Below are 22,515 nucleotides of genomic sequence, written 5' to 3' on the forward strand. Positions count from 1 at the left end.
GGGTTCTACCTGGAACCAAAAAGTGTTCTATGGGGACAGCCGAAGAACCCTTTTGGAACCCTTTTATCTGAGAGTGTAACTGTAGGCTGGAGTGAAGGCTATGGTAGCAACTCTTACTTTGTAGAAAATGTCACTTTTGATTCAAACATTGGTCGACTGACTCACAGAATCCTAACTTGTGATTCAAGAGCATAACCCTAACTTCGACAACATTCTGTGATTTGGTGAAAGTTAGAATGACTTATTACTTGGACAGAACTGAACAGTCACATGAAGAACATAGAATCTCCACCCTCCTACACATCACCCCTCCTCTCCCTTTCCATAGCGATCCCAATTTGAATGTAAACACTCAAAACACAAAACAAAACTACTGGAACAATGAAATAATTATTCTAAAAAGAAAGAGTACATTTTAATTGTCTGCATTTATAAATATATTGATTTCATCCAAACCTACTCTCAACTCTTTAAAAAGAACCCTTCTTTGGGTTGATCCTAACCAACAACCTAACTAATTGAGATGGTGAGAAGACATCTGCATAGGTTTGCTCAGGTGCTCTAGATATGACTTCCCATACCCAGACAGAGGTCAGAAGACTGTGCCAGTCTTGTTTTCAAACGCGCCATGAGGGTTCAAATGCATCACATTTATCTACACAGACTCTACAAATATGGAGTCACAGATTCTGTATGTCTGGCCTGAATGGAAGCCCAAAAGCTAGGAAATAAAGTGTCCACTATCATAAGTTTTGAAGCAATGGGAATGGCAGTAGACCATCTATATTACTGTGACACTATAGCTAAAGCACTCTGTAGGCCCTGTCAATAGGGTTTCCTGTGGAACTCGATTGGTGGTAGCTGACTGAGTAGGTTACTAAATCAATACCACATTTGTGTTCCAATGAATGGAAATTTGACAATTAACTATAGCACAATATGGATGCCTTTGACTTGCCAAAGTTAGGCACTGCAGAAGTATTGAGAGACCGTTTTGACTTCCCCTTTCTCACGCTAGCCTAATGTAAACATTTCTGAGGATTTGGTTAGCTAGGAGAAAGATACATGATGATCGCCATTGTACAGACAATGTTTGAAAATACAGTTTTCTTATCACTTTTTGTATGTCAAATGTATGCTAAATGTGGCATTCTAACTGTAGAATTCCACCTGGATAGAGGCTGCAACTAACGCCAGCTGCCCAGAGGTTTATTCAGATGTCAGAGACTGACAAGAGGCCTGTGTAGAAATGTCCACGGACCTGAGATAGACCCATAATCACTTTGACTGGTTTTTATACACTCAGTGCTTGGTAAATGTAACTGACACTTTGTCATGCTGTGGTTGCTCAGTCAGTATTGAGTATGATCTGAGGTAAACTTATGATCGATATACATAAAGACAAGTGATATGTTTTTGGATTTACTGTGGCTTGATCTGGACATTTACACTCCTGTCTTATTTTTGTGAATGCAAAAGTTCAGTGATTTTGGTGTGTTGTGTTAGAGCTACCTTTAACTCTATTAACCAATGCTATGGCATGACCATAATTGCGAAGTGCATACCAATTGAATAAAGTCCATCCATTGGACTGTATTGATTGGGAATAAGGCCTCTTTGTAAATCCCTGAACACCTGAATAAACCTGAAAACATGTCTGAGTTAGCTGTAACAATGCTGCTTCCCACCCAGAGGCTGGTCCTTGTCCTTCTCGCCCTTACCCAGATCACTGGCCCACCGTCCCAATCCCTCGACTCCAAGGCCTTGGTGAGTCCCGTATTGAACACCCTCTCCCCAGACTCCTTGGCCTGTGGCAGTACACAGGAGTCAGCCCTACTGTATGGATACACTCCCAGTCTGGAGTTTTGGCAGTGGGGTAAAGACGCTGGGAGGCACTACTGGGGAACGGACCTCTTTGGAGGTAATATATGTAACCCTGTTAATGTAAGCACAATGGGTGTTTATGGGATTGTAGCCAAGGCCTCTGGGGGTGTCTTACAGTGCTACTCACTCATTCTCTAAGTGTCTGTAAGGAAGGGCGTGATGGGACAGATAAAGTGCAAATGACCTCTGAACCCTTTAGCCCCCCTGTCTGATAGTCTGTATCACTGCCCTTTGTCTTTGGCTTTACTGTCTTTACTCTTTCTCCCTCTGCACTCTCTTTTTCTTGTTATTTTCTCTCATGTTCACTTGGGCCAGTCCAGAGGCACTCAGTTCTTTTTGAAGAAGGAAAAGAGCCTCTTCTCCCCATCGGAGAGACGATGGGCTCGTCTGGAGGACTGGCCGGAGGGGCCCCCGCGACCCCCAGAGGGCCCAGCAAGGGAGTAGGGGGTCACCCTCCACTCCTCCTGGTGCTTTTCCATAAGCTGCTGATCAATCATACTGTGCATATCATCCTAAGAGAGAGAAAGACAGAATGAATGAGTGACTGAGAGAGAGAGAGAGAGAGAGAGAGAGAGAGAGAGAGAGAGAGAGAGAGAGAGAGAGAGAGAGAGAGAGCACAGTAGAGTGATAGATAGGTAAAGGGAATGTGAGGGTATGTTAAAGTGGACAGGGGTTTTTAGAGAAGAGAAACAGCAGGCAGGAGGATGGTGTGACAGATTGGCATGGAAGTGGGTGGTTTTGGGTGATCAAATGGATCAAATGGCTTAGAATGGGTGAGCGTATTTCTGTTGAGTCAGCAGGCCATGGCATGGAATGGCTCAGCGTGGCATGGAAGAGTCGCACAGGACAGAACCAGGGCAAGATGGAACACCTCACCTCTAATGCAGTGGGGGGGAGGGGGGGTACCACAGGGGAGAAAGGGTGGTACGGAAGCTGAGAAAGGCCACTAGATCAGAAACCACAAGAGCCACACAGTAAAGAGCCCTGAGGAGGCAAACTGCAGCCAGGGAAAGAGAGAGGAAAGAGCTGCTAGTTACGGGTGAGGGAGGGGAGGGAAAGACACATACACAAGTCCTCAATTTAGTTAGTTAGCTACTAGTCCTACTTGCTGAATTGTTTGCAGTATGTTCAATGAAAACCCAAGGTTGAAACTCATTGAGGTTTCAATGAGGAGTGTATTAGTTCTTCAGACACTTGTGTAAATTGCTGACTCAGAGTACGTACAGTATTGTACATGTTAACACATACACACACTTTGGACAGTGGTAAATTAGAGGAGAGGACAGGATGTGGTGGGGAAAAGATCACCAGACACACATTTTCACCTAAACCTACAACTGTACATTTCAGTCCACTAGTATACTCTTATTTAATGAATAAAATACAGTACACATTAATAATGATAATTGCTGTGTGAATGTAATCATTCATACATTTTGTCATTCGTACACATTTGAGCTGTCAGATACACATTCATATGGTATCTGTTATTATAACTATCAGTTTGACAGTCCATTCAGTTTGACAGTCCATTCAGTTTGAAAGTCCATTCAGTTTGACAGTCCATTCAGTAACAACCAGAGGACAACAATGGAAATAAGTTGTTCAACTTTATTGTGTTATCCTCCATTATTCTAAATACAGTGTATCCACGTGTGGCTGAATTGTGTTTTAAATAGTCCAAAAATTCAAATGAAATAACTCATACTATGAGTCTAGTGTGCCCCCTCATGAACCCTGACCTCTGACCCACCTGCCAGGCCTCCAGCTGCTGTGATAGGTTCAGCTTCTGCTGGATGGCGTCCAGGAGCTGGCTGTTCAGAGACATGATATCTATCTTACACTTGGCCAGCTCCATCTCCACCGCTTTCTTCCTGTTAGGCAGACAGACACACAGCTTAGAGACAGACAACACCGCTCTAGTTTCTTTGCTCTCATTATGTTGAATGAGAGTTTATGACTGGCCTGCTTATTCGGGAGATTAATGTAAAACATCAAATTGTTGTTATATGCTAGCCTATTACATACAGGGCAAACATACATGTGGTTGTGCCCAAAAAATGTGCTATGTAAATGTGGTCTTACTTGGAAATAGCATCATCTCGGTCTCGTATAGCACTTTGGAGCTGTTCACTGGGGTCTCGTGCTTCAGACATGGCCCTCATACGCTCACTCTCCTCCTGTACAGAGCACATCTCCACAGAGAGCATCGCCATCTTCAGGACAGGGGAGGAATGACATAGGAGACACTCATCAGACACTTTGTCAACCTCATGAGTAAGAAATCACATCTGTGTCTTGCTTGAATAACAACGCTGTGTTGAAGTGATCTTGTTCAAGAACAACACTGAAGATAAAGCTCTGTGAGCAGTAGTACCTGATTATGGAGTTGTAGAACCTCTTCTTGGCTGTTCCGTGTTCTATCCTGCTCTGCTTCGTACAGCTCTCTCACTCCTCTCAGCTCTTCCCCAAGTTTTCGAACCTGGTCTTCTAGAGCCTCCTCGTCACTATGCCGAGAACCCTGCTCACACACAACCACAACAACACACATAGATTCATTATATTGTGAATTCAGGTCAAACTCAACTCAATTCATTTGGAGTTGTTTTGAGTATGTACTGAATATCGCACACTCTTTATTGGATGCATGGAGGAACTATATATATGTATAGTATATCTGGTCAGTATTTTCGTATGTATATCTGTGTGTGAAGGTCAGTACCGTGGACTCGTTGCCGTCTAGCAGGTTCTGTGTGAGTCTGCGTAGCTCCAGTAGACTGGCATGCAGGCTCCCCATGGGAACGTCCTTGGCTGGGTATGTCTCTGAGGACTCGTCCATGGAGGAGTCTGTGGACAGGGCTGAGTCTGTGATGTCATTGCCCCGCAGGTGGGAGACGAGCGAGCGCACCTGGCAGTAGGCCTCCCACAGCTGGAGACGGAGCTAGAGACAGAGAGGGAGAGCTGCTTAGCAAAAACTGTTTATGATACACTATGAATCACTGATATGATATCTAGGACTCTCTGTATGCCACTCTATCTCACAAAGCAGGGTGTGCATGTATGCGTGTGCGTGTGTGCGTGCGTGCGTGTGCATGTGTGTACCTGCTCCCTCTCCTGTTCCTGCTCCTCTTGCTCCATGCTCTGTTCTATCTCACAGAGTAGACTGGCAGGGTGTGGGCTGAGGCCTTGTAGACTTCTCTCCTCTGTGAGCTCCTCAAAGCGGGCACTCAGATGTCTGTGGGACACCCGGACCTCCTGGAGCTCCAGCTGGCTCTGCCGTAACTGGACACACACAGCAACACAGGGGTCAACACAGTAGTCAACACAGTGGTCAACACAGAGCACTGATACCATACAGATCAACATAACACACTCAGACACACACACCTACAGAACATGTCTTTAAACCCATATATACGTTCACACATAATACAGGAATATTATGGAACTGTACAAATAGCGACAGAGATCGTACCTGTAAGTCCTTCTCGTGGTGATGTTTCTCCAGCACTAGTGTTCTTTCCCTCAGGTCGTCAACAGTATTCTGAAGTAGCTCGTTTTCCTCTAGCACAGCGTTAACCCGACGCTCCAGCTCTCTCTTACGCTCCGACAGCATCTTAATCTGACAAGATACACAACCCCAATAGCCAAGTAACACATTGTGCTATGGGAACCAAGGACAGAGAAGAGAAACTGTTTTGGTAGCTATCTGCACTCAGTGTTAGCCTCTATTAACCTGTTTATCTCCTGACTGACTGAGGAGTTCAAATGTTCCAGAAGATGAAAGTACTCCCCCTGGTCCAAATAATGTTTGTTGCCTAGCATCGGCGTAGGCGGTTTCTGCCACCCTCATATACAGGAATGTCTCTGTGGTAAGTTGATAGTCCAAATAGACCCGATAACAGTTTATTCCTTCATCAGTCTATAAAGTGGCCTTGGACTGAATGCTAACATTGCACAAACACTGTACATTTCTAGAGATACAAGGAGAGTTGTTTGTCTGTAATATGTTTGGTAGCGGTCTGCGCAGCTTAATCCATTAAACAAACATCAGTTATTGTTATTTCTCTTTACTCCCCATCCATGCTTTGACCTACATCTGGTAACCTACTTCACAGCGCAGTATGTGGACGTCTTGGCCACCATGTGGATGTCTTTGTAGATTCATGTTCTTCGTGTATCCTTCAGATATTTTGGTTGACATTGCTGTGATTTTCTCTGTCTAGCAGGACTGTAACATATCCATCCTTGTCACTTTAAATTCAGAAAACCCGTTGCAATCCTGGGAACACCCAGACATTGCAGTATATCTGCTAAATATAGAACGGCAGCTTTTTCACTCAATTCCAGTGCAGTCTCTGCAGTGAGGTTACTGCTCTCCAACAAGACCCACTGAGCGGTATAATATATCTGTCATGTTATCATTCTATGACCCTGAGCTAGATGGCTGACATTACACATCATTGATATTACTGTGTATTCTCTTGATAAATGTATCACAGACAGAAACATACAGAATCTCATGCTCCATAGCAGTACAGTGGGACATGTACACACATGCGATATGCAGCATGCAGACAAACCAATATAACCACTCACTTCTAGCCCTTGCTGCTCCAGTGAAGTGGAAGGATTCAATCACGGTATTAGAGGAGGGGAACAGGGAGAAATTGAATGATTGATAGAAAACGAGGGAAAACTGATAGGGGAATAGTTTGAATACTACTGTTTGAATTAGTTTGATAGAAAACACAGCACAACTTGAGGTGTGCATATTCTAATATCTCAGGATATTACATTTTCTCAACCCCACACAGCACATTAAAACACATTTTTTAATAAATGACACTTTTGATTATGACTGGGTAATATTTGTTAAGTTGAAATCAATTTTTAAGAAGGTATTGATTTTTGAGACGGTTAAAAATGACTACTCGGATGCCTCACCTCAGCCTGTAGGCTCTCTAGTCGTGTCATGTGCTGGTTGGTGGAGACGCTCTTCTCTCTGAAGTCATCCCGTAACGAGTGGACCTGAGTGGACAGCTGCCTCTCCACATCTGTAGCCTGGAGACACACAAACACACCCCAGACACAGAGCGTTAGCACAAATACATTAACAAATTATTTTATAACATGTTATTAATACAATTCAATACAACTTGTCTCAGGGGCAATTATGAAAGGCATTACCAGATGACAAATATCTACATCTTCCACATAAAATACAAAGTGCATAACGGTAGTGTTGTAAAGTCGTAATTCAGAACAGTTCAGTATTCTCACAACATATTGTCCACACATACTCATGCCACTCACATACTTCACATTGTGCCATGGTGAGACACGTTCTGAGTGAGTACCCAACACGGCAATGCTTTGAGTGCTATTTGATTTGACACACTGTTACCTCTGAGTCACCACAGTGTTCCTGTAACTGGTATCCAGCTGCACAGCAGAACTGTTCCTGTGAAAGCACAGGTTTGAGTAACTCAACCTTAAAAATCTGAAATGTTCTGTTTAGAGCTTGGTCCCTACTGCCCCCTTCCCTGGCTGAGCACATTGGACTGTTCTGATCAATAACCCACTGCCTACCGGCCGTGTGATGTTTATAGGATCTTTCAGTCAGTGGTTGCATTGTTGGCCACTGTGGTGACTGGTGAGGCCTTCGTGAGTAGTGACTGCATGGGACAGGTAAGAACAGGAAGTGACCAAACACAGCCGCTCTCTAATTCTCTGTCCTTGTTGTAGACCCACAGGTATAATGTAGTTGGACAGAGCTCTCCACCCATCTGTCTGTCTGAATCCTAAACAGAGTTGGCTTTTCTACTACAGTCAGTCTACTGTAAGTGAGTTAGAGATTTAGGTGAGATAAATGGTTTCCCCATTGGACATCTGTTGGTGTTTTGTGGAACTAGCATGGCATATTGCGTAATAATACAAGGCTTATACTCAGAAATCTACACTACACCATGCTTTCTGTAAGGCTTTTAGCGGTGAGGAGAGATGTCCACTTTGGAACGTCTGCTGCTAAAAGATGGGTGAGTTCCATTCACACTTGAATGCACTTGTGTCCTTAAGTAACTCAGAGAGGGGTTGTAATGTTTATGTATTCTGTGTGGGAGACCAAGGGAAGAACAACCTGAAAACTAAAACCTGTGCTTTGTCATAACATTGTTTGGTCAGTGCACTATGCTTACAAAAATAAGAAAACGTTTGTTGTGGCACTTCTACAAGTCTTCCACTTCTATGTACCCCGTTTTCATAATGGCATCTTGTTGTCCCCAGTGATGCTTGGGAGGAATGATATAGCCTTTACCAAACGCAGAATCATAATTAGTTTGATGTATTCTTAGACATTCAGACACAGGAGCTCTACTCTGCAATTCTGAATGTGCTTCACATTCTCCTAACCAGGCCAGGAAGATGCATACAGCTCTTCCTCTCTGCTAAACTGACTGATGTATCTGTCTCCTCAGTGGAGGTCTATGCAAAGCCCAGTCACAGTGGGAATGTGACATTTGACTCAGTGTCACACTGCGTCTGACAGATTGAGATCAGAGGAAAAACAGGACATTTCACTGTGTTGCCAGATGTACTGATATTCCCCTTAATCTGAGCATAAAGTCCTCAGATCCCAGATCAAGCATTATCAGTACATGGGGGAAATCAGACTACTGCAACAGAATCCAGGCCAACAAACTAGGGCTCAATAATCTGAGAGACAAGCGTAAATGCTAATTCTTCCTCCAGAGTCCGAACACAAAGGTACAGTACCTTGTGCAATGATCCCTCAAATTTTCTGGGGCACTGAACAATTTTTTTGTCTTGTGAGCAGAAACTTGAACGTTGTGAGAATTTTGTGCAACTTCCGGTGCATATTTACAGTTAACACTGAGGCTGTACCCTTACAGTTTTAGACAGTAGCCAATAGGCTATTGTGGCTATCTGAGCATTATGTAGGCCAATGGATCAAATCCCATAACATTTTCACATGGAAATAGGTTTTTATTTCTATGATATAGCCTACAGTAGCCTATATGTGGTGTTCAATGCAGGCCTATATTGCTTGAGACTTTTAAAACATTTTTACATTAGGAAGGGGTTTGACATTCATTAATGATTTTTTACTTGGTCTGTAACACCATGGGCCAAATAGGTGACTGTAAATTGCATTGTATTGTGTTGTATGATGCAAGAAACCACTTTACAAAATACAATGAATTATTATTACCATACAGAGAATTAGACAATGTAGGCTACCCCTCTGCCTATTGGCTTATTTACATATTCAAGCCTGTCTCAAAATACAACACTGCCCCTTTAATTGGGGACCACCCATACGTCGTCCTCTGTAGCTCAGCTGGTAGAGCACGGCGCTTGTAACGCCAAGGTAGTGGGTTCGATCCCCGGGACCACCCATACACAAAAATGTATGCACGCATGACTGTAAGTCGCTTTGGATAAAAGCGTCTGCTAAATGGCATATTATTATTAATTAAGACATAAGCTTTTTACCTTACTGGCTTTTCAAAGACAGCTTGAAATGTAGCCTACACGTTTTGTGCTCTTGTAGGAATCAGTAACTCTCCATTGCTGGCCTATACTTATCTATAACTGGGCTAATAACTCGCTAACTAGCTAAGAATATCAACAAATGTGCACACGCGCGGCTCTGCACTCTGATCTGAACTGATCTGAAAAGCGCATTCACTTGCGGGTGGGTGCGGTTGCACTCTGGCTCTGCCTACAACAAAATCACAGACTCAATCTTGCAAAGTTAGATTTGTTTTGTTTTGTTGCATAGAAAAGGGGCTGATATAATGTTGATTCGATCACAGCAAAAACGTTGATCTATATAGTGCAAACTAATGGTGCGAACTCAGTGAAGTTCAATCTCTTGCGTCTCTGCGCGGCATAGCATTTCTTCTGCGCCGCAGTCCTGGAGGAGGTGGCGGCCGCGCACGCGCGCAGCTTTGAGGGAACATTGACCTTGTGCCAAGCCATCCTCTTTCATAGGGAAAAATTACAACATTCTCAAAACCCTTTCATTTACAGTAGTCTTTGATATGAGAGGAACAATATATTCCCTACATACAGGCCTAATCCATAGCGCCTGTCACGGATCCCCCCGGTACTGCTGCTCATTCCGTTCACCAGCTCCGGAGGTCTAGGTCACCGGCCTTCTAGGCGTCACTGAACTGGTTCATTACCACCAACCCCGGACTGTCTTGTTTCATTACGCACACCTGGTTCCCATTCCCCCTGATTAGTATGTGTATATATGTGCCCTCTGTTCCCCATTGTCCTTGTCCCACGGTCTCGTGAGTACAGTGTATTGTTATTAGGGGTCTCGTCCCTTGTATTGTGTAGAGGTTACACCTCGCTCTTTTGTTTGGGTTACATCCCTTTGTTATATACAGTCGTGGTCAAAAGTTTTGAGAATGACACAAGTTTTGGTCTTCACAAACTTTGCTACTTCAGTGTTTTTAGATATTTTTGTCAGATGTTACTATGGTATACTGAAGTATAATTACAAGCGTTCCATAAGTGTCAAAGGCTTTTATTGACAATTACATTAAGTTTATGCAAAGAGTCAATATTTGCAGTGTTGACCCTTCTTTTTCAAGACCTCTGCAATCCACCCTGGCATGCTGTCAATTAACTTCTGGGCCACATCCTGACTGATGGCAGCCCATTCTTGCATAATCAATGCTTGGAGTTTGTCAGAATTTGTGGGTTTTTGTTTGTCCACCCGCCTCTTGAGGATTGACCACAAGTTCTCAATGGGATTAAGGTCTGGGGAGTTTCCTGGCCATGGACCCAAAATGTAGATGTTTTGTTCCCCGAGCCACTTAGTTATCACTTTTGCCTTATGGCAAGGTGCTCCATCATGCTGGAAAAGGCATTGTTCGTCACCAAACTGTTCTTGGATGGTTGGGAGAAGTTGCTCTCGGAGGATGTGTTGGTACCATTCTTTATTCATGGCTGTGTTTTTAGGCAAAATTGTGAGTGAGCCCATTCCCTTGGCTGAGAAGCAACCCCACACATGAATGGTCTCAGGATGCTTTACTGTTGGCATGACACAGGACTGACGGTAGCCTTGTCTTCTCCGGACAAGCTTTTTTCCGGATGCCCCAAACAATCGGAAAGGGGATTCATCAGAGAAAATGACTTTACCCCAGTCCTCAGCAGTCCAATCCCTGTACCTTTTGCAGAATATCAGTCTGTCCCTGATGTTTTTCCTGGAGAGAAGTGGCTTCCTCGCTGCCCTTCTTGACACCAGGCCATCCTCAAAGTCTTTGCCTCACTGTGCATGCAGATGCACTCACACCTGCCTGCTGCCATTCCTGAGCAAGCTCTGCACTGGTGGTGCACCGATCCCACAGCTGAATCAACTTTAGGAGATGGTCCTGGTGCTTGCTGGACTTTCTTGGGAGCCCTGAAGCCTTCTTCACAACAATTGAACCTCTCTCCTTGAAGTTCTTGATGATCCGATAAATTGATGATTTAGGTGCAATCTTACTAGCAGCAATATCTTTGCCTGTGAAGCCCTTTTTGTGCAAAGCAATGATGACGGCACGTGTTTCCTTGCAGGTAACCATGGTTAACAGAGGAAGAACAATGATTTCAAGCACCACCCTCCTTTTAAAGCTTCCAGTCTGTTATTCTAACTCAATCAGCATGACCGAGTGATCTCCAGCCTTGTCCTCGTCAACACTCTCACCTGTGTTAACGAGAGAATCACTGACATGATGTCAGCTGGTCCTTTTGTGGCAGGGCTGAAATGCAGTGGACATTTTTTGGGGGGATTAAGTTCATTTTTATGGCAAAGAGGGACTTTGCAATTAATTGTAATTCATCTGATCACTCTTCATAACATTCTGGAGTATATGCAAATTGCCATAATAAAAACTGAGGCAGCAGACTTTGTGAAAATTAATATTTGTGTCATTCTCAACTTTTGACCACGACTGTATATACGTGTTTGTTTTTGGCTTCGTTCCCATCGGTTTTCATGATGTACCTTGTGTTGGGTGGAATAAATAAAACCCCTAATACGTATTCCTGCGCCTGCCTTCTAATCATTATAATACAAAAACATAGCAGAGTTTCCGTGGTTTCCAGTCTAATGTTCTTGCTTACACATGGGTGTGGAATTGAGAGGGGGTAGGGGGATCCTTTAGGGATTTACCACTTGTATCCTCTTATTTTGTCATATCGGTAATTAAATCCGTGATTTCCAATGGCTTATCTGTTCCCTCTCACTCTACCCTCTCATCAGGATGCAGAACATACTGTACAGTACAAGCTATTATACACGTATGGTTGAAGATGACTTGCAAGTCCATGTGTGTACATGTCAGCGGGATCTGTGTTGCAACCTGACATCGGGTTGGCTGTACAGCACACAGTGCCTCAGAGAGCATATTCCCATGGTAACACATTAAATCTCATATGACAACCGGGTTGTCATAGCAACCAGAGACAGGATTGGTGGACCTGTGTGACTAGGTGGCCTCATCACAACTGATGGCCTGGAAAGATGTCCAGTGTCTGTCGTTCACCCCTGTGTTTTATACAGTGGTAAGTGCAAGTCATCCCCAGTCCGCCTGGCCTTGCTGCTATTCCAGTTTCAACTGTTCTGCCTGCGGTTATGGAACCCCTACCTGTCCCAGACCTGCTGTTTTCAACTCTTAATGATCGGCTATGAAAAGCCAACTGAGATTTATTCCTGATTATTATTTGACCATGCTTGTCACTTATGAACATTTTTGAACATCTTGGCATGGTTCTGTTATAATCTCCACCCGGCACAGCCAGAAGAGGACTGGCCACCCCTCATAGCCTGGTTCCTCTCTAGGTTTCTTCCTAGGTTTTGGCCTTTCTAGGGAGTTTTTCCTAGCCACCGTGCTTCTACACCTGCATTACTAGCTGTTTGGGGTTTTAGGCTGGGTTTCTGTACAGCACTTCGAGATATTAGCTGATGTAAGAAGGGCTATATAAAATAAAATTGATTGATTGATTGATTGAAGTAGCCATGGAGCAGAGCACAACAGAGTATTGCCCATGGTAATACAAAGTCAGCTCATTAAAGTTAGTTGGGGTCTATGAGTTTATCATAGTGTAATGCAGAGCCTCAGTGTACACTTACACATAGTCCTAACAAAAGGCCTTAATGGGGTCTTAGTAACCACACAGCACATTATTACTCCCATCTACACATTGGCCTTAAAACAAGCAGCTCCAATAAGGTCACTGGAGGTGCTATGGGCGTCTGATCATCTTGGCAGAGCCAGAGATTTTGGGTTTTGATTTGATCAGGGTTATAGCCTTAAACATGTAGGCATTTGTGCTGGAGTCAGGTCTCCCCCTTTCTAAATGTGTGCTGTAATGCAATTAGAGAAATGTTCCCTCCTCGCTGGTTCACTCTGATCAGATTAGGCCTCAGGGGATTGGCCAACCTCACACCCCAGTCCAGCCAAGCCTACCAGACCAGCAGACACCACAGGGTTTAGGTGTGTTTTTACATCTGTGCTTCTTTGAGTCTGTATGAGTAGTAAGTGTGTCTGTGTGTGTCTACAGTATGTGGCTGTGTTGAATATGTTAGTGACATTTGTGGCTCTCATATATTTAAGTCTAGCTCATAGAGAATGGCTCCTGTGTATTAGTGCTAGGTTTGCACTGTCCCTTGACATGAGGGGCAATGGCTCACACACAGACATTTGGGTGACAGTTTTTAATTAGCTGTGAGTGCTGTATGGAGTAGTGTTGTTCTGGCTGCTGATTGAATGCATAAGAAAAGGCTATTACAGAGGATTATGACCTAATCCCTTCAGTGCTGCATCTTACACACTGCTTTTTACATCACTTCCTGTGGCCAGCCCCGCCACACCAAGGTCATTCCAGCTGCATCCAAACAGAGACTTGGTTCCAGCAGACTATTGGTTCCTCCCTCTAATCTGTTATTATGAAAGTGCATTGTTATTGTGAGTGTGAGTGTAATCTTTAAAGCTTTGTTTTGAGAATGGCCCTTGGAAGAGCTGTCAGACACATTGTAGGATTCTAGCCATTCTCCAGGCTCTCTACTGTCATGACTACAGCCTGCAACAGATTACCACTTATTTCCATCACTCCTTCGCAGGGGGGTGCCTTATTTTAGACTGGAAGACAGTGGACGCATGTGGCACTCCTGTCATGTGTCTGTGTCTCGTCTCCAGTGAATGTGTCTAGAGGGGGCCAGTTAGAATAGAGTTTACACTTGGGAATAGATCTTAAAGAACCTTGGAAATGAATTCATGGTTGCTTGTTTTGTAGTGAGCCTTGCCAGACTAAATGGTCTGTCTGTAGATAAAACAGTCAGCATCCTTGTCCCTACTAATGCTGCTACAAAGATTGTCATTACAAAGCCAAAACATCTCCTAATCCATGTCTTTGGATAGGACTACACACAGGCACACAGACAGACCTACTTGAATCCTAATAAGACTGTTGCAGTACAAGGGGAAATGATGGGGAAAGACCGAGTGAGAGCAGATGATTTAGCGCTTCTCTCGTGGCTCTACTACTGGGGAGGTTTCTCAGAGTCAGGCTGGTGTGGGTTCACTAGGAGGATGTGTACTCAGAGCTGTGGTTTAAGCAGGCCATTGCTTAGTAACAGAGAGACTACCATGGCTGACCTCATTCATTTTATTACACAGGAGGTCTCTCTGGCATCCGACAGCAGTGAATCACGCAAGCCTGATCAATACTCTCAATTAGCACTCATAAATTACCCCCCATCTACACCGATTTCATATTAACCAGGGCTTCTTTTAAATCAACTGCAACTCAATTACATACCTAGCAGGATCCATAGAAAAATACCAGTTCAGGGCCCCCTCATTGGTCAGAGACTGATGGTGGATGACATGTATTTTACTTTAATCTGATCAGAGATGGAAATGAGAGGTAAAGCAGGTCTGTATGACCCAGCGGTGCTGCTGTCTCTGTATCTGTAACAGCACACAGCCAGCAGCAGCCCTCATGAGGAGGGCTAAAAACAGCCATTGACCGCTAACTAGCTCTCTCCCTGCTGGGCTGTGGAAGGAAGCAGCATCTGCCTGACTGCAGCCCACATCTATTCCCAGGACAAACAGCACTGCATCACAGGCATTGTCACCCACAACACTGTCACTGGTGTCACCAGAGCACCACAGCAGGCAACAACCGCCTATCTCCACATCTGAAGCTCCTCTGGCTTTTAAAAGGAGACTGGCCCTCTGACTGAAGTCAACACACAGCTTTCTCCATTTAACAAACCCTCAGATGAAAGGTATCAATATATCCCTTCAACTCGCACAAAAGCATATCCCTGTGCCTCGCGTCAGTGGAAAGCTAGTGTCTTTTAGAAACAGCTATGTGACGCCGTGCCTATCAGCCTCAGCCTGGTATGCTAGTGGTAAAATGAGCAGCAGTAAAATCATTTCAAACAGTCTGTTGATGTAGAGGATAATCCATGAATGGGAACATTGGCTGTTTCTGTCCTGGAATGAATGTCTATTAAGAAAAATAGTTTTTCCAGATATTCATGTGATTTTCTTGCTGCACCTTGACTCAAGTTGGTAGAAGCGCTGTCTACTCCCTTCCTGACTGGAGTTTCCATTCGTTTCCCATTGGGATTTAGGCCTAAAAGGAATTGACCACTCTGCTAGTCAGGTTGTCAGGGCAATGCCTCCCACTATAGTTAGGATTGAGTGATTTGACTTCAGCTGTAGTCAATCCAGCTTCTTATGGGAGTCTAATCAACAGTATTACCTACAGCACTGTTACTCAGCTCCATCAATCCAGCCTTTCCATGGAGTCGATTCAATGACAGCTTCTCCTGACACATGTCCATCACTATTTACAAAGTGGATGTGCTCTGATTTAACCTTGACTTCCTCCACTCTCCCTGTCATCCTGTCATGCGTTCTCTGTTTTTTTTCTGTTCTTAACCGAGTCACAGGCTATCAAAATTTTTTGTTACCTAAGACATCAAATCTGTTTTAACAGCCTGTAGTTACTTATCAATATGGATAGGAGGGTTGCATAAGTAGTATGCAGCCCGAATCATTCTAAATGATTCAGTGTTTAAGAGGTGAATGTTCCACTTTCGATGACTTAGCATATATTGATCTGTATGAGAGAGAAAGAGAGAGAGAGATGAGGAAAGAGATTGAAGCAGTCTATGTACGTGCATGTATGCATTCTATATGAGAACATAGTTGTACCCTCTCTAGAAATGAACACGGCAGACTGAGACATCAGCAGACTGAGACATCCAGTGTTGAGTCCCACTGACAGGTCCACAGACAGACAAAAAGGTCCACAGACAGATAGTTATCTCCACTCACCCGGCTAAGTTGCTCCAGCAGGCGGTGGTTCTCTTCTGACAGCTCCCTCATAGCCGTGGACTTGTCGCGGTCGGCCTCTCTCAGCTGGACCTGATGGCGCTCCAGCTCTCCCTGCAGCTGCTGGACGTCTGTCTCCAGCTCCGCCACGCGGTCCCCCCACTCCCCCTCCCTATTCTCCAGCCGCCGCCGCAGCTCGTGCTTCTCCTGCTCCAGGTGCTGTGGGTGAGGGGAGACAAGGGACAGGGTTAGAGATGATACTGGACTGGAGGGACCAGGTTAGGCCTGAGACTAGTAGTAATAGACATTGGATCGTGAAAGGATAGCACAAAGCTTCTGCTCTTTTCTATCCATGGCTTTATAAGGCTGAGGCAGGGGATGGGGATGTGAGTGTGGGCTTATGAGAGAACCAGGGGATGGGGGGATGGGTGGCATGGTTGGTCACACACATGATGTAGCCCAGATCATGTTGGGTGATCAGTCCTGAACAAAGAGGCACGTCAGGAATAAAACAAGGTTTGTAAAAGGATAACGAACAATGTTATCTGTCCCTAAAAAGCTTTGAAATAGCTTGATGAATACTGTGCACTGGGTAATAGCGTAGTTCTGTGTTGTTAGAGATCAGGGCCCTGAGCAGATGTAGCCTACAGTAGATACAGTAGGCCATCTCCATGGGACATTAACAGGGGATTAGTCGTTGTTCCACTCCAGGCCATGTGCTGAGTGGAGTGGGGGTTTCAGATGTGATGAACAAAAGCTCTGTTGTCAGCGTGAACAAATGCAGCAGACATCTATGGGGTTTCAGGGCTTTAGTTGTTGTGAACACCTCTCCACCTGTGTCAATGCTACCTGTCAGTGTCAGGTAATGACAGTAAAAGCATATAAATAAAAAGTAATTGTGAGAATTGAGTGACCTCAGTCTGCTGTTAGAGCAGTGTTTTGTGCCCAAGTGTTTTTATGGGAGAGGCATTATACTGTTATTACACTGTATGGAGATTAGCTGTAAATTGTAGACAGTCTGAAAACACTGTCAAGCTAATTGTTTACAGTGTGTCATCTGCTCAATAGCATTACAATAATGGAGGGCAGTCCTAATCAGTTGAATTTACTGAGACAAAAATGATGGCCAAACAACTGTGAATTGAAAAACTGATCTGGCAGGACTGAATCGTGATTATACAGTATTTGGCAGTGTGTGTAAAGCTACTTACCTCTAGTTTATCGTTAAGATCTTTGTTCATTTTCTCATATTGCTTAGTCAGGTCTTGGTTACGCTCTAGCAGTGCCTTGCCTAGTTTAGCAGCTAAAACCAAGTCCTTCTCTTTTTGACGGAAGAGCGACAAGTCTGTATTCTGTCCAATTACAGGCGTCTCCAATTCGGATAACTCTTCCTCCTCCTCGTCGTCCTGCTCCCCAGTAAGCATGGCTAATTCCTCTTCCAACGCCATCCCGAGGCCTCCAGAGCCGGTGTGTAGCAGCGAGTGGCCCTGAAATCCTCCCTTTTCTTGTGGGGTTTTGTTGCCCTGATCCAGCGGGTGCTCCATGCAGTCGCTGTCCAGCTCGGGTGGTGCTGAAATCGCCGCCTTAGATGTGTGCAGGTCGAGGCAGAAAGCTGACATCGCCGCCCGACGGACAAAAAACCAAGAGATTAGCCTACCCAACTGATTTATTCCGGCTGAACCCGCTCTGTCACTGGGTCGGCCTGACCGGATCCTCTATGTGTCGACAATATCTCCATAGATAGGGTTCCTTGGTAGGCATATGTTACAGTTATTAAGAATCACGGCAATAGCTAACCTGTCTGACTCAAATGTCCCTCACACTTCGAAGACCACCTCCCCTGAACCGTACACACCAAGCTCTCGCTTTAATCCTGCAAACAGTGCCGCCGCCTCTGCAGTTGAGCAGCCTCTTGATGTCTGCTGCTGGCTATCTTGGATGTAAAGATTGTCGGTCCACAGCGTGCTTTGTCCCCACATTAACCGCCCTGACGAACTCTCAATAGCGGTCGGTCTGTCCACCCCGTTGAGGCGGGGTCCCGGCTCCGCATAATTGTTGGCCCCTTTACACCGGAGGCATTTGGCAGAACCTCAGGCCTGGGCCAGATATCCAAAATACCCACTCCAGCAGAGCGCGAGCCCGATGGCGCCACATCCTTTCCTTCCTCGAATGCGCGCCACACGTTGCTGACGTCAACAGCAACCTGATACAAATATCCATCGATTGGCTGAGGATGATAACGCCATATGTTGTTATTTTGCATGACGTAGGTGTGTATTTACTTCGCTTTGAGTCTACATAGTTTCATAAAGCTTTTCAACGATATAATATTACATCAAGAACTTTCTCTCCTAGTCCTCACAGACATGGCCTCAGGGTAAATTAGAGCAGATGTTTTGACAGATGAATAGGGGAACACACACGGGTGGTCTAGGTCTGACCCCATTATTTCACAGCGGGTGTTCATGTATAAACAATGCAAAACCCACGTGATTGTCCTAATCTCTAATGTTAGATATTTCCTAGAGGAATGCCCAATGATAAACATGTCTGTTATAATAAATTCAGAACATAAAACATAAAAAGTCAGTTTGCTTTTAACCCCATCTTACTAGGTCTATATACATGATCAAACCAGAAACCACTATACTCATACTATTTTATAAACAGGCCTAATGAGTTACCACCCTCACCCTCTGTGTCTGTCCATATTTCAATATGGTCCATATGTCATCATACTAATTACCAGGAGCTTTCAGATAGTATGCTATTACAATTTATAAACTGGGTGGTTCGAGCCCTGAATGCTGATTGGCTGACAGCCATGGTATATCAGACCGTATACCACAGGTATGACAAAGCATTTCTTTTTACTGCTCCAATTACGTTGGTAACCAGTTTAGAATAGCAATTAGGCACCTCTGGGGGTTGTGGTATATGGCCAATATACCACGGCTAAGGGCTGTATCCAGGCACTCCGCGTTGCGTCGTGCATAAGAACAGCCCTTAGCTGTGGTATATTGGCCATATACCACACCCCCTCGGGCCTTATTGCTTAAGTAGCCTATTGCTTTACCTTTTATGCTTCTCTCACCAACAAACTCCCTGAATGAAATTGCCAGTAGAGTGACCTGTGAATACTTTATGATGAAAGTGTATGATGTGCAGGAAAAAAAATGATTTAAAAACAAGCCCTTCGTGTAGACTGAAGTAAGGACACAAAAGAAGTGGGTCACGGCCTGACTGCCCTTCAGTCAGCTCTATGGTGGTTATCCATCCAATCGCTTTTGAGTGATTTCTTCCAAGTGGATAGGAATGGGGTACATTTGATAGGCGACCAGGCATGGATTAAGCAGCAGTCTTCAATCATCTATATTACTGTAATGCTTATACTCTTATACTGGAGGGTAAATGTTTAAAACAACTGTTGCTTCAAGATGTTTCAGTACAGTAGCCTCACATGGGCCAAACCACAGGGGTTCCCGGATTATCTCCATCAACATAGCGAACTGCTTAAGACCCTACTGGTGACCAGCCTTCACTGTGTTTTTTTGCTGGTGACCAGCCTTCGTTGTGTTTTTGCTGCTGACCAGCCTTTGTTGTTTTTCCTACTGGTGACCAGCCTTAGCTGTGTATTGGACACTGGTCACCAGCAACAAGTCACATTATGCTGGCTTGCAAAGTGCTGTCTAATTCCTATTGGAATCCAGCCTGAGTGGGGATATCCAACAATTGGAACTTTTATTCACCCACAATCTACATTCAGATTGACTCCCAGGGTTAGAAAGTTGAATAACTAAGACTACCTAAACCATCTAAACTGGAACAACCATTTCAGTAACGGGTGCAATAAGTCCAACTAACAGATTGTATTAGTTTAGAAAAATGTATGTTATTTATCTTTTTAATTAATCAATCAATGTACACAGATATACACAGATATTGAAACAATCAATTAAAATAAAACTGCAATCGAGCATACTGGGAAATATGATAATGATGGGTGTGGTTTAGCAGACCAGCTTGACCAGATAGACCATGCTGGACAAGCATACACACAAAAAAATAAGATATTGAGGGGTTCTTTGTCAGTGGTGAGGGTGATACAGTATGTGTAACCATATTTTTATTTTTTGCGTATTAGGAAGAGTTCTTTACTGCTGTGATGGTTGTGAAGAACCATCCTGTTCTTTCCCTTTCCACCATGTTTTCCTTTTATGCCATGAAATGCTACACTGTTCAAAAGTTGCTTTAATTGTATGGTACACTACAGGCTGTTGGTTGCAATGAAAGTAAGGTAAACAACAATGTTACTGCTGTAGAAGGACAGTATGCTGCTGAATGCTGGTTACAGCACTTTTTGAACTCACAACCTCTTGGTTGCTAATGACCTGAATTTCCAGCTACGCCACCAGGGATGGGCATAAATTACAATTACAAAATACAACTACAAAATACCCTAAAGACCAATGTATCAAAATAAAATATACTTTTGCAAAGTATTGTATTTAATTAAAATACATGTAAGTAGCCAGCCAAACAGCAACAACATTCTCAATTAATGGTTACAGAAACGTCTTACTTGCTATGACTGTGATATGTTGTTGCTTACTTTAGTTGAATGCACTGTCACTGGATAAGAGCATCTGCTAAATGACCAACATTTTAATTTATATATGAAAATGAGCAACAGCAAAGCACACTGGGTATTTTCATTGATCTTGTTTCGGGGCGGAGCTCATTATAGTAATAATGAGTGCTTTGCAATTGTTCATTTTTATACATTTACATTTAGTTAATTAAGCAGACACTCTTATCACACTATAGTGCCATCAGACTTTTGATACCAATGTAGGGTGAAAGGGGGCCACAACATTTTGAAACGCTTTAAAGAAATGGTATAGAAAAGTATGTTGTATTTTGAAAATACTGGAAGAAATAAAGACCTGCACACTGTCGAAAAAAGGAATAGATCCAAAACTGAGGCTTGAATGCAAAATAAAGATGTTTATTGAAACATCATGGTGCCCAAAGAATATATCATAGTGCATAAAAAAATGGTGAAAACAAAACGCAAACATTTCGGCCTCAGGCTATCATCAGGGTAAATGATCTCTGATCAATCCTGTATTTTGAAAATATAAATTAGAGCTTTCGAAAGTATTTTGATACAAAATACATTGGAGTGTAGTTCAGACCAGTGTAATACAACATACAAAATACGCAGAAGTAATTAAAATACGTATTTCAAATACATGTAACAGAAATACTGCATCTCTGTACAACACCAGGTCTGTGGACATGACAGAGGATTGGCCACAGATTTAATGGCAATAAGTTCTGCCCTTTGCTAAAAGTTGTCCATAAGCAAGTGAATAATTGTCTGATTATTTGACGATTCGAACATAAAATAGCAGTGCTCAGGGACAGTTAATGTAAAGTGTGCATACATGCTTTGGGGATTTGAACTTGCAAGCTTTTGAGCAGAAGTGCATTAATGTTTCAGCAGTGCCACCAGGTACATCTTTATGACCAAGAACGTATATCCACATACTCTCAAAATTAGGGTACCGTTAGGGTACAGTGTTGTTCCCTGGGTTACAAAAAGGTCAAAGATACACATAAGGTACCTTCAGAGGTACACATAGAAACTCACATGGTACTGGTCGGTTCCTTTTAGGGTACATATGCAGATACTATATTATAATGTTTTAAAACATTAACCAATATTTAGAAGATAAGGTACAATCATTACTGTACTTTGAAATGTCGGTGTGGGCAATGTACCGGTGGTGCTCATTAGCATATTAGGGGGCATGGTCTAATATATGTGTATTTGTGCCAACCGTCAGTGGAAGTGTTGTACCAGTTTTAGTGGTTGATGGTTATGTTGAGCACCTCTTTAAACACTGGCAGTTCTGCCATTATTGTTAAAACATGATATTAAAGAGCTGCACTGTTAAGTGATTACTTTGTATCTCACAGTAACTTAATAGAAGGTGCTGGGAATTTTGTGTTACTGAGTTGGGAACCAGCTGTCAGTAAGTAATTATACAATTCACAGTAACTTAATAGCCAGTAACTGCTAGTAACTCACTGGCAACTAACTGCCAGTAACATACTGGCAGCTTAACTGGCAACCTAATTGTGATTAAGTTATTGTGTATAGGTTATTGTAAAATGAACAGTAACATACTTGCAACTAGCTGCCAGTAGCTCACTTCAATTAACTTTTCTGACTACAAGGAAGCTTATAACATTA

General features: G+C 43.5%; 1 protein-coding gene across 3 annotated transcripts; it reads right to left on the minus strand.

Annotated features, from left to right (window-relative positions):
- Nucleotides 1-3: 3 nt before the first annotated feature.
- On the minus strand, nt 4-18,422 carry LOC121584741 (BICD family-like cargo adapter 1). 3 transcript variants are annotated; one of them, XR_006003757.2, is made up of 12 exons: nt 17,465-18,422; nt 16,257-16,472; nt 6,832-6,948; nt 6,484-6,495; nt 5,360-5,506; nt 4,987-5,166; nt 4,607-4,825; nt 4,262-4,405; nt 3,970-4,100; nt 3,638-3,758; nt 2,761-2,881; nt 2,308-2,396 (listed from the first exon to the last, which is right to left on the minus strand). XR_006003757.2 is itself a non-coding variant. In XM_041900822.1 (11 exons), exons 1-11 carry the CDS (start codon nt 17,870-17,872, stop codon nt 2,211-2,213), a joined length of 1,881 nt encoding a protein of 626 aa, XP_041756756.1. In that variant the 5' UTR covers nt 17,873-18,422; the 3' UTR covers nt 4-2,210. The 3 variants fall into 3 exon arrangements, 2 of the variants coding, with proteins under 2 accessions (XP_041756756.1, XP_041756757.1); XM_041900822.1 differs by lacking the exon at nt 2,761-2,881 and having other exon boundaries at nt 4-2,396; XM_041900823.1 differs by lacking the exons at nt 2,761-2,881; nt 6,484-6,495 and having other exon boundaries at nt 4-2,396.
- Nucleotides 18,423-22,515: the final 4,093 nt, after the last annotated feature.

The sequence above is a fragment of the Coregonus clupeaformis genome, chromosome 16 (assembly GCF_020615455.1).
Source record: "Coregonus clupeaformis isolate EN_2021a chromosome 16, ASM2061545v1, whole genome shotgun sequence".
In the NCBI taxonomy this organism is placed as follows: domain Eukaryota; kingdom Metazoa; phylum Chordata; class Actinopteri; order Salmoniformes; family Salmonidae; genus Coregonus; species Coregonus clupeaformis.

What these genes read in the sequence shown, in the direction of transcription:
- LOC121584741 (XM_041900822.1), bottom strand. Translation starts at nt 17,872, where the DNA reads ATGTCAGCTTTCTGCCTCGACCTGCACACATCTAAGGCGGCGATTTCA. An exon ending in ATCTTAACGATAAACTAGAG is followed by an intron (nt 16,473 to 17,464) that starts GTAAGTAGCTTT and finishes CCTCACCCACAG; the next exon opens with CACCTGGAGCAGGAGAAGCA. An exon ending in ACCACGAGAAGGACTTACAG is followed by an intron (nt 5,167 to 5,359) that starts GTACGATCTCTG and finishes GTGTGTGTCCAG; the next exon opens with TTACGGCAGAGCCAGCTGGA.